Source organism: Suncus etruscus, chromosome 1, assembly GCF_024139225.1.
Source record: "Suncus etruscus isolate mSunEtr1 chromosome 1, mSunEtr1.pri.cur, whole genome shotgun sequence".
NCBI lineage: Eukaryota > Metazoa > Chordata > Mammalia > Eulipotyphla > Soricidae > Suncus > Suncus etruscus.
The window spans coordinates 121,714,890-121,731,420 of record NC_064848.1 but is presented as its reverse complement, the minus strand read 5'-3'; the positions used below and the strand labels follow the sequence as shown (position 1 = coordinate 121,731,420).

General features: G+C 35.1%; 1 protein-coding gene across 1 annotated transcript in view; it reads left to right on the top strand.

Annotated features, from left to right (window-relative positions):
• BMT2 (base methyltransferase of 25S rRNA 2 homolog) overlaps positions 1-12,993 on the top strand; it is a 67,662-nt gene extending 54,669 nt beyond the window's left edge. The window contains exons 4-5 of the mRNA XM_049783498.1: positions 5,452-5,566; positions 9,872-12,993. Of these exons, the coding sequence (XP_049639455.1) occupies positions 5,452-5,566; positions 9,872-10,501 (745 nt within the window). The 3' untranslated portion in view covers positions 10,502-12,993. The remainder of the gene's footprint in view (positions 1-5,451; positions 5,567-9,871) is intronic.
• Positions 12,994-16,531: the final 3,538 nt, after the last annotated feature.

Here is a 16,531-nt window from a genome sequence, read left to right as displayed (position 1 = left end):
TTGTCCCTCAGAGATCTCCTCCTGCTTCTTCCTCCATTTTGCATCCATGCAAATCCTCTTTTGCCGGTGAGGCCAAATGTTTTGTAATCTCTCCAAGACCCCTCCCAGAAATGGGAGGGTCTTTTTTTGTAGGTAAGGTTACACAAAGAATGCGGGGTAGGGTTACATCTGCCCCCTCTTTTTAAATAAAAACAAAAGAGCATAAGTTATCCTTTGTTTTCCCTGCTTCCACCTGTAGCCAAAGGTGGGTAATATTTACAAAGCAACAAGGTTTAAAGTTAAAATTAACATATCAGCCTTTCCATAAACATAACTTTTTTTGCAAAATACACCTATAACTTAAAATTTTCTTAATGCTTTCTACCAAGCACTATATTGGAACTTCCTGGAACTTTCATGTTCCTATTAACCTTATCCTAAACACATAAGCACAAGAACATCTATACAGAACATACATTTTAAAAACAGGCTAATACATCAAAATACACAGTAAAATAAATTTGCAATTGAGAACATTAACTATGGAAAACAATAAAGCACATTTAAATCAGCAAGAAAATGACTTAGATTAAGAGATGCAGGCAGTTTTTAAATCGAATTTTTAGTTAGGCTACGCTGTTTTTCTCTCCCCCTTTTTTTTTTAACTTTATTCCACCACCAAATTGTACACATGTGAATACAGTGTGGACTTTTATCCCATCACCAACACCAATTGTCCAGACTTTGTGTAAAATCTGTGGGCTTCCCATTTTATCCCTTCACCTAAAACCATTTGTTCAGACGCTGGTCTTCTCCCATGTGGCTTCACTTCCATGGGGTCCCAGCCCCCGCAGCTGGGTCCGCTTGCGCCCGTTCACTATCCTGATGTGGAGGGCGGGTCCCAGTAGAAGCCACTCAGGCTCGCTGCTTTTGGCCTGATCAAGAGCTTTCCACCGTTTATGCCCTCTGGGCAGTTTTTTGGAAGCAGGTTTCTCCACTGGCACTGCAGTTTCTCCACTGAGCGCATCTAGGTGTCCAAAACTTAGGTCATCTAAGCCAAAGTCCAAAGTTTCAAAATTCAAAATCCAAATCCAATCTGAAGGTCATGATTCAGAAAATCAGTTTATTTAGATAAACCTTTTCTTCCTGGTCCTTTTTCAGTCAAGGCCCTCCATCAGTCTCTGAGGAGGCCGAGGTCTTTGGAAAAAGGATTTTCTGCAACAAAGTCTCAGTCCTGGGCCTCAGATGGGGGTGATCCAAATTTTCACCTCTCCTGTTTGGCCCTTCTGGTCCCAGAAGGGGTCTCGGCCATCTTTGAAAATGACTCCATGTGGTGGTCCAAAGTTTTGGGCTCACTCCGTTTGAAAAGAGCCAAAATCACACACAAGAACAGGAATATCACCATGATCGCTGTCCTCTTGGGTCCTCTTTATTTAAATAAAGGGGGGCAGATGTAATCCCACCCTGCATTCTTCGTGTAACCTTACCTACAAGAAAGACCCTCCCATTTCTGTGAGGGGTCTTGGGGAGGTTACAAAAGGTTCGGCCTCAGGGGCAAAAAGGGATTTGCATGAGTGGAGTTGGAGAAGGAAGCAGGAGATCGATCGCTGAGGGACAAAGCAGGGCCGAATAGGAATCCAGCGTAAATAGTTATGATATAGTAACATGTTGGCTAGGGCATGAATAAAGCTGATATTTACTGAAACCTGCCTGTGAGTGGATTTTCTCTTTGCTGCCACCCTGAACCGCTAGACCCGCTGGATGGTGGGTGTTGGAGACACTTGGTGTTGGGACGGCACAGAAAGGCCCCTCCATTCATCCCATCACCATCTAGCTCCATCCAAAGGGCTTCTTTATTATTTTATACTACATATGTGATTTTTATCCTTCCTTTTACCGATGTGGTAAATGATATTGATTGATTTGCCCATATCCTTGCATCCCTGGTATGAAACCCATTTGGTCATGATGTTTTTTTTATGTTTTGTTCATTCAGTTTACTAAGATTTTTATTAAGGATTTTCCGTCAATGTTCATCAGTCTTCGGGAATGAGCTATATGGTAGCTTCTTAGGAGGTATTAGATAGGATTCTCATCTCTTCGATATTTAGGAAGAGTCTAAAGATCAATAATAACTCTTCTTTAAATGTTTAATAAAACTAACCTATCATACATCCATCAGGTTCTGGACTTTCATTCTTGGAGAGTTTCTTAATTTCTTTTTCAATTTCCTTTCTTGTGATTGGCCTGTTTAGGCTTTCTTCTTCCTCCTCATTCAGTTATGGTGATTTTTTTTTTTTTTTTTTTCAGAAATCTGCCCATTTCTTCTGGGTTCTGTAGCTTAACAAAGTACTGTTGTTCATAATAAGCTCTCATGATGTCTTGGAGGTCTGTTGTAATCTTTTCATTTTCATTTCTGATCTTGATTTACTTGAGCATTTTCCCTTTTTTTCCTTGTGAGTCTTACCAATAGTTTGTCTTTCTTGTTTCTTCTTTTAAAAAAAACAGTTCCTGGTCTTATAAATTATTTGTATTATTTTCCTTGATATTGTTGATTTCAGCTCTGTGTTGCTTTTTTGTTTGTTTTTTCGTTTGGTTTTTGGTTTTTGGGTCACACCCAGCAGTGCTCAGAGGTTACTCCTGGCTCTACGCTCAGAAATCGCTCCTAGCAGGCTCAGGGGGCCATGTGGAATGCTAGGATTTCAACCGCTGACCTTCTGCATGCAAGGCAAATGCCTTTACCTCAATGCCTTTACCTCCAGGCTATCTCTCCGGTCCCCTGCTCTGGTTTTTATTATTTCTTTTTCTTCTGCTTGTGTTTGGGTTCCTTCGCTGTTGGCTTTCCAGATAATTAAAGTGTGCCTTTAGGCTGTTGGTGTTGTCTTTTTCTTCTTTACTTGTGTAGGTCATATTACTTGAATTTCCTTCGAGTTACTGCTTTTGCTGTGTCCATAGATTTTGGTAATTTGTTTTTCATTTCATTAGCTTCAAGGAATCTATATCTTCCTTGATTTCCTCTTTGATCCAGCTGTTGTTGAACAGCATGTCATGTAGTCTCCAAATGCTAGATTTTCTCCATATCTTCTTTTTTTATAGTTAATTTTCATCTCTGACACTGTGATCTGATAGGGTGCTTGGTATAATTATATATTTATGAATTTATTTATGTAAATTAGACTTGTATCCTAAAATATGGTCTATCCTAGAAAAGATTACATGTGCATTTGAGAAGAATGTGTATTCAGCTTTTTGAAGATGAAAGGCCCAGCTCTTCTAGTTTCTCATTTAGTACTCATGTCTTTGCTAGTGTTCTGCCTAATGGATCTGTCCAGTGGTGATAGTGACGAGTTGAAATCTCCCATTACTATCACTTTTCCATCGATGTTTCTCTACATTTGTGAGCAAAAGCCTTCATATTTTGCTGACCCTACATTTGGTGTGTAAATGTTGATCAGCGTTTATTCTTCTTGGTCTGTTGTTCTCCTGCTCAAAAAGTAGTGTCCATCTTTGTCTCTAAGTACTTTTTTGAGGTTAAATGCAATTTGGTCTGATACTATTAGTGGCTGTTCCAGATTTCTTTTTTTTTCCAGTAGCTTGTATAATTGTTTTCCATCTTTTTACTCTGAGCTTGTATCTATCCTGAACTTTTAAGTGTTTTTTTTCTGTAGGCAGCAGATGGTTGGGTTTTGTTTTCCTCATCCAACCCACTACTCTGGTGGGTTGATGGGAGATTTAGTCCACTGACATTTAAGGAAACTATTGACAGAAAGGGCTGTTTGTCATTATATTGTATAGGGTTGTTGCTGTTACAATTGAGTATTTGGTTTATATAATTGATCTTTGAATAGTTCATTTAGAGTCTGTTTAGCTAGCATAAATGCTGTGAGCTCTTTTTTGTGTAAGAATGTTTTTATCCCTCCCTCCCAATTAAATGAGAGTTTTGCTCTCTAGGTTGAAAGTATTTTTATTCAGTAGCTTGAATATGTCATCTCTCTTTTTTATTTTTTATAATAATTTTTATTTTGACCAAAGTGGGTTACAAATCATTCGCAATAAAATTTTAGGTATATAGTGACACTGAAACAGGGGCATTCCCACCACCAATGTTGTCCTACCTGTCTCCCTCCCCCCACACCCTGTTCCCAGCATGTTTCCCATATTCTCCTTTGCCCCCTCAGACTGCTAGTATAAGTGGTCCCCTCTGTGTCTAGCTTGTTGTAGATTGGTTATCAATCCTGTTGTCATTGGCTTTGGATGTGGTACCTAAGTCTGATCATTTTTTATTTCTACTCATGTTCATATGACTGTTTGGTCTTGGTACGCTCCATTATTTCCCCCTCAGTTTCTGAGGCAGAACAAGAAAAATGGGGGGGGGGGGGGCACAAAAATCAAACAAGCAAAAAACGGGAGCAGGGATCTCAAACTCAATTTACCTGGGGGCCGCAGGAGGCAAAGTCAGTTGTAAGCCTTGAACATTGCGGGGTGTGACCCAAACAACTAAAACAAAGCAAAATAAAAAAAAAGATTCCTCTAGGGCAAGGCCACAAAATGTTGTACGGAGGCCGGGAGTTTGAGACCCTTGTTCTAGAGGCTATAAATATCGGTTAAAGAGAAGAAAGTCAAAAAGGAAGTAAAACATAACAATAATACCAAAAAAATCAAACTAAAAACCCAACAAGCACCACAGCAATAAAGACAACCAAACAATAATCCCTGTCCCGAAATAAAAACAAAACAGAGCACAAAAACATAAAGCAAAATGAAACAAAAACAACAACAATAAAAATTTAATTTGTGCTTCTTTTTGTATAGACACAATAAATGTTGGAGAGATTAGAAAGGGAATTCCCGGGGCCGGAGAGATAGCATGGAGGTAAAGCGTTTGCCTTTCATGCAGGAGGTCATCGGTTCGAATCCCGGCGTCCCATATGGTCCCCCGTGCCTGCCAGGAGCAATTTCTAAGCCTGGAGCCAGGAATAACCCCTGAGCACTGCCTGGTGTGACCCAAAAACCAAAAAAAAAAAAAAAAGAAAGGGAATTCCCTTGGTTAAGAAATACAGGGTTTCTCCGCCCTTGAAATATACTGTCATGTGCATAACTCCAGACTTCGTACCTGTTCTTTTACTCTAACCTTGGTCCTTTGTGTTGTCTGGAAACTATCCGCTCAGTCATGAATGATGAGATCAGGCCTCTGTAACTAGAGGTTTTGGTATTTACACTTGTCATAGGATGGAACCTAGGGTGGAGTATTTCTTTACAGTTCTAGTAATTCTGTTTCATCACTTAAACTTATAGTTAGCTTTCAAATGCAGTTTTATTAGTGAATATGACCCACATGAATGCATATTCTTTAGGACTTAAAAGTAATTTTTAAATATGCAAATGATCCTGAGACAGATAATTTATTCTCATGTTTTGATTTTTCTTGTATGTTAAGCTTGCCTTTTATAAAATAAAATTATCTCTTTTTAGGTTGCTACAAACCTCAGGAAAGATCAGATTACTTGATGTTGGCAGTTGCTTTAACCCATTTCTAAAGTTTGAAGAATTTCTAACTGTTGGCATAGACATTGTACCTGCTGTTGAGGTATGCCTGATTTCATTTGATACTTTAATACTTCACATATGTGTTTTTAAGGAAAACAATGATTTTACATTTCTAAAATAACAACTATGACTTTTATTATTACCTCTCATTGTAGTTGTTTAATAGATTGCAAAGTCTTTTAAATAACTATAGAGTTTGGGCCTTTGTTTTGTTTCAGTCAGAGTTTATTTTTCTCTGTATATTCAAGCATCTAAAAGAAAAAGAGTACTTGGTACATTGAATAAGTTTTATGCACTTAACTGAATCCTGGTAATGGAATATGTTGTTTAACCTAGACTTAACTCTCAGAATATTGTTCTTACTCTCTAATAGGGTTAATAATCATCATACTTCATAGGATCATAGTATTTAGCATCCAGCACAGTGCCCCTCACATAGTGGCAGCTATAAAAAAATATTTACTAGGGACCTGAATGATAGCACAGTGATAAGGCATTTGCCTTGCACCAGGCCAATCCAGGATATACCCAGGTTTGATCCTTAGTATTACCAAATGGTCCCCTGTGCCTACCAGGAGCAATTTCTCAGTGTTCAGTGTCGAGTGTAACCCCTAGTGCCACTGGGTATGGCTCCAATAAATAAATAAATAAATAAATAAATAAATAAATAAATAAGTTTACTAGTATTTTAAAAGAATTCCTGCTAAATATTGATTTTTTTTTCATCTGTAATTATGTTTGTTTTTGGTTTTCGGTTGTTTTTTTTTGTTTGTTTGTTTTTGGTTTTTGGGTCACACCCAGCAGTGCTCAGGGGTTACTCCTGCTCTATGCTCAGAAATCGCCCCTGGCAGGCACGGGGGACCATATGGGATGCCGTGATTCAAAACACCATCCTTCTACATGCAAGACAAATGCCTTACCTTCATGCTATCTCTCCAGCCCTATGTATTATTTTTGGTGTTTTATTTTTAGAATTATGTATTATTTTTATGAGCATAATTATCTAGTGAATTTCTATTAGTAACACTGAGGAAAAAGAAACTAGTAAAAACATTACTATTATTTCTGCTTAATAAAGATGGAGAAATGTTTACTTTCTGTTAAAATAGCTAATATTAGCTTATTTCTGCAGAGAATTCCTGTGCCAGCAGAGATAGAGTTTAAAAGGAGGATTATTTATTACATAGATCCTTTCCCTTTTGTTCTTCAAGACACATTAGAGATGTTCTTTTATAGACTGCTGAAACATGATGATCATTAAAGATAAACTTCAGGCCTAAATAATATTTGGTTTTTTCTGTTGAGTCCATATCAGTGTTGGGGTACCATGCAGTACTGGTGATCAAAACCAGGACATTTGCTAAGTACATGCTATATCACTTAAGGTGCTTTCTTGGCCCCTTGAAATTTCATTTCTTTATACATTAAATTTTCTTATAGATAAAGCTCTAAACTTCAACTGTAAAATCATTAGGGTAGGCAAAAGAACTGCCTAACTAATACTAAAACTCTAATATTAAAATAAAGGAAAGGACTTATATTTCCAGTGGATATAGGGTAAAAGACTATTGATGTACTTTTTTCCTCTGCTTAAAGGAACAAAAAGGTATACAAAATAATTTACAAGATCCTGAATTGATTCAAGAGATTAAAACATATGAGATGAGAATCATACTTGAACCAACATGTTGTCTATAGAGAAATTCTAGGGACCTGGCACAGAAAGAGTTATCCATGGGGCCGGAGTGCTAACACAGTGGTTAGGCATTTGCCTTGCAGCGGCTGACCCAGGATGGATGGTTTGATCCCTGGCATCCCCATATGGTCCTCTGAGCCAGGAGCGATTTCTCAGCACAGAGCCAGGAGTAACCCTGAGCACCGCCGGGTGTGGCAAAAAAATAAAATAAAAAGTGATCCATAACCTTCAGTTATGGAGCCAGAGCTAAGAATTTTGAGAGACCAAACCAGTATGGTTCATAAGACAGAGTACTGAAAAGTAAAGTAAACATTCCAGAGGTCTACAGAGTATTCCTTAAGTACCCAGCTAATTCTTTTGTGTGAGAAAAATACATGAGAGTACCACCTACAAAGAAAGAGGTCAAATAGTGCCCAACATGCTCATGGGCTAGAAATACTACCTATTTGAATACACAGTGACACTGGAAATCTCAAGAGTTGCCCTGCATTGTATAGAGTTAACAGAGAAAATAATTAGCTTTAGACTGAACATAACTCTAGTTGCATCTAACAAACCTTAAAAACAAAACCTAGAAAGATCAAATTGTCTCTAGAAATAACTAAATTCAAGAACAAAGCTCAAGATTATTTATAGCAACTTAAATACTTCAATCCCGACAAAGTAAAATTCAGCATGTCTGATATCCAATAAATAACTAGCATGTAAGGAAGCAAAAAATTAAGCATAAAGTGAGTAGATGACAGATATATTAAAATTAGGAAATGGCTATTAAAATAATTATATTCCATTATTCTAATTTATTATATTAAAATATGATTGTATTCCTTTATGATTTTATTTTAGCTACACAGAGCTAACTAGAGACATCAAATATTTTTAAATGCCTAAATCTAATTGTAGAACTGGGTCTGACATGAAAAACAATAAATGTTACATATTATCTTTTTGCATATTAAGAGAAATGTTAACTTGAAAATATGATAGTAGAAACAACCTAAAATTAAACACAAGGAATTTTTAATGGAAAAAAAAATCAACTGTTGTGACAATTTTGAGTAGTCAAATACAGGCGTAATTGTAATTACCTCCATCCCAAAAAAAAAAAGGTAGAACTAATTAGATGAGATAAAAAAAAATCCAAATATTTGCTACCTTTAAAAGAAATACACTTCAATTCTAAGTTGATTAAAATCAAGAATATTAGTATAAAATAGCTTTTGTGATTATAAATCCTGTGAGTGGATTTCAGAGCAAAGGATGTCTACAGAGATACAAATGTTAATTTCATAATAGCTGAAAAATCATCTCAAAGACCATGTGTTGTAAATAATTGAATTGTAATAACTGAAAACTGAACAGTTCTGATACATATAAATAATTGAATGGATAAGCAGACTAGCATATTCTCATCTAGCAGGATACTACTTAACAGTGTAGAGTCAATAAATTTAGTATATTCAAATATAGATAAATCCTAATATAATTGTTGTATCCAGGCAAATGAAAGTTCATTTTGTATTATTCTATGTATATACAAGTCTAGATTATGGCTGATCTGTAGTATAGAAGTCACGTCAATGATTGCCTATGACAGAAAAAGCAGAGCACAAAAAGCACAAAGAAAGAAAGATAAACTAGAAAATATTTTAGGGTATTGGAGCTAGTCATTAACTATATTATAGTAATGGATCCATGAGTTATAACTAAACAGCATACACTTTGATTTTTTTGTCAGTTATGCTTTCGTTTGCATGTCAGTTATAGTTCAAAACTAAGTTTATAAAAACAAGATTGTCTGTTGTGGAACATAAGTTAACTTTTCCTTAATAGATGGATGATTATGTGAATAATTTGTCTACCTGCTATCAAAAATGAAATACCTACTAATGACTGTTAGGTTAAACCTTGGTTTCATAACTTAAAGTGTTTTGTTTTAACACGTTTAGTCTGTTTTAATTTACTCTAACTTTAAAATGCATTTCTTTAGGAAATTGTGAGTTGCTATTTTTATTCCTTAGAATGCTTCTCACAGGGGGCCGGAGAGATAGCATAGAAGCAGGGCTTTTGCCTTGCATGCAGAAAGATGGTGGTTCGAATCCTGGCATCCCATATGGTCCCCTGAGCACTACCGGGTGTGACCCAAAAACCAAAAAAAAAAAAAAAAAAAAAAAAGAATGCTTCTCACAGTTGTTTGCCTACATTTAGTAAATTTGATAATTTGTTTCAAATTTGGAATTAATTTTTTAATATAACAAATTAACATTAAAATTACTTTTAAAATGGTTAAAGTTAATGACTTAACAGATGTTTTGCTTGACCTTTAAAATAGTCCAGGAGGCTGGAGTAGCGGGTAGGGCATTTGCCTTGCATGTAGCTGGCCCAGGTTTGATCCCTGGCATCCCAAGCCTGCCAGGAATAATTTCGGAGTGCAGAACCAGAAGTGACCCCTTGAGCACCACTGGGTGTGGCCCAAAATCCAAAACCAAAAAAAGAATTTGTGCAAGTACAGTAATAGTTTAAAAGGGAAAGATATACAATCAAACTTTGAATTATATAGAAATTATAAGGAAGCTTGGTGGGAAAACTGCGTAAGGTGGAAGTGACTATGAAATTCTTAATATATCCTTTTTTTTCCATTTTCTGCAGAGCGTATATAAATGTGACTTCCTGAACTTACAGCTTCAGCAACCGCTTCAACTTGCACAGGACACTATAGATGCCTTTTTGAAGCAATTGAAAAATCCCATTGATTCTCTTCCTGGAGAACTTTTCCATGTGGTTGTTTTTTCTCTCCTTCTTTCTTATTTTCCCTCACCATACCAGCGATGGATTTGCTGCAAGAAAGCCCATGAACTGCTGGTGTTAAATGGTTTATTGCTTATTATTACACCTGATTCCTCCCATCAAAACCGTCATGCTATGATGATGAAAAGCTGGAAAATTGCTATAGAGTCTCTGGGCTTTAAACGTTTCAAGTATTCAAAATTTTCACATATGCACCTAATGGCATTTAGAAAAATCTCTTTAAAAACCACAAGCGACTTGGTTAGCAGGAACTACCCAGGGATGTTGTATATTCCTCAAGATTTCAACAGTATAGAAGATGAAGAATATTCCAACCCTTCCTGTTATGTTCGCTCAGATATAGAAGATGAACAACTAGCATATGGTTTCACAGAGCTCCCTGATGCTCCATACGACTCAGATTCTGGAGAAAGTCAAGCCAGCTCTATTCCTTTCTATGAGCTAGAAGATCCCATATTACTTTTAAGTTAATATAAAAGCAAAAGGTCTTTCCAGTCCAGACTCCCAAACTAATTGCTTACACTAATCAAAAATACTAACATGAACTCAGTACCTATTCTGGTTTGCATAGAAGAAATGCAAGGGTTTACAGAGTTGCCTATTTTTTTCTACTTCTGGATTTTAAAATTTATTCTTATATAGAAAGCTTAAAGTTCCATGAGAAGTGATGCCTATCATAGCAGAAACCACTGTTACTGTAGCCGCTAGCACTAAGATATCATAGAAAGGTACCTTTTCTCTTTAGTGCTATTGTGAGAAAAAAAAAAATGAAGCATAATTTGCTATGTATTTTCCCTTTCTCTCATCTTTTCAGTGTTGACTTTAAACCACTGCAGTGAGAAACGTCAAGATATGTAGAGAATTGTAGATTGCACTTTGAGAACTCATATGTTCATTGTAACACAGTAGTAGGTTGGGTTAGATGTCTATATGCACTTATATTCTTTTTCTAATGAAATTGTTATGTTTCGGAAAGCTATTTTCTCTTCAGTTTTGTCTGTTTATCCACTTTTACTCAACTTTCAGATTTGACCCTCCCCCCTTCTTTCTTGTTCATTAGTAGCAACAGATATAGAAGGAAAGTTTTCTCCCAACATATATACCCTATTTTTATTAGCACAGTAAACACTATTGCCAAATTTTTTTTTACCTTGTTGATTTAGGCATTGGTGTTAAGTATATATATTTAACTGTGAGAGTTCACTTTTACTTTTTTAACTTAGGTCTCATTTACAAAATTTTCTACTTAAAGGAACAATATAAGACAATTTCCTGACCGAAACACCTTTGTGAAAGGGTTTGCACTTGGAAGAAAGTTGACATTCTACCTAGACCAACTTTGATGGGATCTTCACCTTTCCATCATGGAGTGCTGCACTACAAGTCTGGAATTACACGGAAGAATTTTAAATGAGCCCTTAGCTGGCAGTCTCATAAAATGGTTTGACTCTGGTATTCTAGTCTCTTAAATCCTAGCAGAAAATTTTCTTTTACTATATAAACCATTAGTTGGCCGTGGGAATTTCCCCTTTCCACACTGATAAATGCCTTTCTGTGTTTCTGAATCAGAAGCAAATGATAAAGAAGTATTTGTCCAAACAAGACAAGGTTAGTTGAAATAGCTAAAAACTTTGTCCATGTTGTCTTGTCAGCCAGCAATTGTCATGTAAAGTATCATTTTTAAGAGTGCCACTGTGTGGATTTTTTTTCAAGTGGTTATTACATTAAAATTACCTCATACTGAGGTTTTTGCACTGAAACAGTATCATATTTCATGGTTAATGTTTGTATGTATATGTGTGTTTTTAAAGGAAACCTGCATTTTCAGTAGTTGATTCTAAATTTCATAAACTGCACTTCTTTACTCTGGTAAAACTGAAGTTTTTGTGCTTATTGTAAGTTGCTGTAGTTAACTTTGAATGTTGAAATTTCTTTAGAAATACAAAATTTTCCCATTGAGATATAAAGGGTTAAGTGTGTATACCCAACATTTCAAATTAAACTTTACATTCTAAATTAATGAAAATAATAAAATTGTACTTAACTTGGTCAGTTGACTAAATGCAATAAATCTGCCCGAAATAAGCTGAAAAATTTTTTTGGTTTACTCTCAGTTGCTTAATAGATCCAGTAAGCACTACAGGTCACATCTTGTAACAACCCTAAAAGAAGAAATTTTAAAACAGTGTTCAGAATAACACAGGATTGTGTTCAGTTACTTCTATTATTGTACTGTTTTCTTTGATTTGGTTAAATGTTATCTTAAGTGCAAAGAAAACTACACCAGACAAAAGTACTTTGGAAGTAAGTGAAAGCAGTATTTTTGAGATGCTAGGGTATGACCTTGGAGTCAGCCTTAGCATTATAGCTAAAATGTTGGTGCTATAAATTCTTCTGACTGTTTACAGATGTTGATTCTGCATGTGCTTCAAAGTGTGCATGGTGTATTTTAAGTAGTACTTTAAAAGAAAAGTCTATGATACCTTATTCACTCTTAGTATAAATTTGTTTTAATTTATAAGAACAAATTTGTTACTATAAATTTCACTTATTCAAATTAGGTTGACACAGAGGATATGAACTTATACATGGTCCACCAAAGCCAAGTCAGTGTGTAAGTGTTATATAAGCAGTCATGTGGCTTAATGCCAGATTATATTTGTAATGACAATAGAAGTTAATAGAACCTTCTAATACTATATGGGTAATCGAGAATGATTTAATTTGAATATAAAGAAGAGACCTGTCACATTCACAACAGTATTCTCTAAAATACTTTGTTGTTTCAAAAATATATGATCATTTGATTGCATTTTTTGAGGATCATGATCAGATCAAGTGGTTTATATTGTAGTTGCCAAGTGGTGGGAGGTGGCATACCTAAAAATGTATGTTTGTGTTTGTTGTATTTTTTCACATTTTGTGAACAAAAGCACATTTATTAAAAATTTTAAATTTTCTAATTTTTATTGTCTATTACTTGTAAATTGAAGGTCTTATGTCTCATACATCTCACTAAGCAAATTCAGAATTGGGATACAATTTAAAATTTTAATGACTTAGAATTACTAGTTGGGTTCATCTAGTCAAATCCCTTAATTTCTATAAATTCATTCACTGAGATCCAGAGAGCTCAAATAACTTACCTACTATCATGCTTCTTATTTAAGAACCATTCAGGCCTTTTGCAACAAACTCAAGTTCATTTTATATCAACCAATAATACTCTACTTTCCTTGAAAGTTAATTATATTGTGATAATTGTATCAGGTTAGGGTGGATAATTGCTTTCTTGTGATATAAAAGAACTCTATGAAACAAATATTTTCATTCATTAGTAGCACTATTTGGGGAAATGACATGAATTGGGATGATCTTAGTTTCCTTTTTTTACAGAGTTTATGAATAGAAAAGACAGTAATTTTAGAGCATTAGAGATAGTTTGGCAAGAAAGAAGCTTACCTTGCATGTAGCGGACCTGGGTTCTATCTCCAGCACCCCACATGGCCCCCTAATCCTGCAAAGGGTGATCCTGAGCAGACCCAAGAGTAAGCCCTTAAGCAGCTCCAGTGTGGCCCCCAAACACAAATTTAAAAAGATAATTATTCTGGAATTAATACATGTATGTATCAAGGAATGATGGGCTATTGTTCTATACTATTGCCCTACTCACCTATTATCCCCCCAAAAAAATTATAGCAAAATTAAAAAAAATAGACCTGAAAAAGTTAAAAATAAGTTGTGTATAAGAAGGACCTATTTTTTAATCCCACTAGAAATGTAACCACTAAAAATAAATTCTGGTTAAAAGAAAAAAAGAGAAAAAATTAAATCAAACCTTGGCCCCATTTTCCACACTTAATATTCCTCAAGAGTCTACACATAGAGCAGAACATGGAGTAAGATTTGGCTTCCTGGTTTTCAAATTGCAGGTTGATTGTAAAGGTGGAAAACAAATTGTTCTGAGTCTAAAACATTCTCCTAAGTTCAAAAAGCGTACTTCAAATGTTCATTGCAAGAAATGTTTATTTAAAAAAAAAAAAAAAAAGTGAGCTGTAACTTCCTTGGAGAGTTCATGATAGAAAGTTCACAGCCATGATCCCAAAGTTTCCCCAGAATATTAATAATGGTATTTTACATATTGCCCAATGAACAAGCTATAATAGCTGATAATTTAAGAACCTCTAAATTTTGCAAAAGATGAATTGGTTTTTTTTAAGTTCAAACCCCAATTTAAGTTTTATTATCTTGAACTTAGGCAGTTTGTTTTTTTGTTTTGTTTTGGGTTTTTGTTGTATGTATATGTGCAGGTATTTTGTTTGGTTTTCTCTCTCTTTTTTGGTTTGATTTTTGGGGTCACACCTGGCCTCTGCTATGGGCAGCCCATGTTTCTGCTCAGGGATCATCCTGCTGGTGCTCAGCGCATGACCATATGTGGTACTGCAGTTGGAACCAGAGTCATACATTTTCAAGGCAAGCATGCAAGAACCCTCTGTACAAATGACTAAGGATGTTTTTATATTAAATTTCTTTCAAAGTTAGTAGCTTAGCATGCACTTTACAAATCAGTCTTACTACTATGTCACTATTGAATTGTCACGTTTAATGAATGTAAATACTGTTATACTTGTTTTGAATTTTTTACTTTTAACCATAAATTTTTTATCATGCCTTTGCATTATAAATTTTACAGTTTCTAAGATCGTTTCTGACCATGTGTAAGTAGTCTAAAACTGAGCAGAACTAAAAATGGTACCTGGTGGTTTTTTTAAACTGTCAAGCAAAATGTGTAAAGTATTGAATTGGAATGCCTATATAAACCATTAAAAGGGTAAATAATTTTGATCAAAAGACAATATAGTGCCGATTAGTATTTTCTAGATCCAGTATTCCTTAGCTATAAGGAATATGTATGTTACATGCTCAAGAATTTTATAGAACTTTAGGGAGAAATGTATTAACAATATGAAACAACAAAAACTACATAATGGCATGGTTTTTCTCTGCAGCATCTGGTGATATCTTAATAAAATCTGGGCTTCTTTTTTGTCTTTTTGAGGCCACACCTCAAATTCCTGTACCCTTTCATCTTCCATGTTCAACTCCAGACAGGGGAGCTGAGCTTGGAAGTGGGGGGAGGGGGCACATATAATAAGCTTTCATACTAAGTAATCTTTCTATTGAATTTCTATGACTTTCATTTTTGTTTTCATTGTTCACATATAATCTTTCGCATCAATATAAAGTGCATAATAGATCTCAATCCAGCTTTCCTTGTCTTTCTGTAATCAGGCACGGGCTCCCTGTTACTGTAGTCTACTAAAATTTTTGCATAAAATAGGTGATAGATATTGTAATGACTTCCTTTTACAGTATGAAATACAACTGTAGTGAGATGATGTAGTACCACTACTTAAACAGGGTCTTGTCTGGTTCTGTTGTGTATCACGTGCTTATTACTTTAGATACTCTTAGAATATAGCTCAATTTATGGTTCAAAAAAATCTGAATTGATTTGTGTAAAAGGTAATTCTGTGTAGTTTCTTTTCTTTTTCCTCCTCTGCCTATCCTTACCCATTTAAATTTATTAGACCTTAATTTCAGAAGGAAATTTACATCTACAATGCCTTGTGTCAATCCCCACTTAACTCTCATTACCAGTAAAAAGATTTAGCTTTCCAAACTATCATTAGTTTACTACATCTTTAAAAGTAAGGTTTAGCTAATTGATCTTTTCAGTCTCATGAGAAATTGTACTTTACAGCTTTTCAGTTAATGTAAGGATATTTTATTCCAGCTATTCTCTACTGAATTCATATTCAAATAGATTTTCACCACTACCCATTTCTTTTCATGATCATTTCTTGATCCATAAAATCCTGTGAGGGTAATTAATCGTCTAAAACAATTTCTACCAATTATCATTGTAAGCACATAATAGGGATCCAACAAAATAACTATTACTTATTTTAGCGCCTGCCCTTGAACCTTTTTATTGTTTTGCTCATTCATTGCCTTTTGTGTTGATTGACCATTTTACATCCAAGATCTAATACAAAATCTGATAGCCACTGAATTTAAAACCACTCTGAGCAAGTTAGTGTTAAATTCTCTTCTTTTTTTTTTCACTCCATTGAATTTCCCCAAGAAATGATATGAGATATCCAATTCCTTACAACTGATGCTGAAAATATTAGTGAATACTTAGAGTCAAAATAACATAGTCTCTTAAAAATATATAATTCATAGAAGTTGGTAGCCACTTATTCAGTTTTAACTAGCTATGACTAAGCATGAAGGAGTATCTTTTAAGAATGGCAGTTATTATAAACAAAATCCACTAATTTTAGGTACAATAAAATCAGGGACATGGTATAAAAATAGGAAAGAACTAGGGGAAGAAGCAATCACAGTGGGTAGGATGTTTGTTTGCCTTTACATGTGGCCAACCCAGCTTCAATACCTGTCAATTCCCTGCATTCCATATGGTCCCGAGTACTG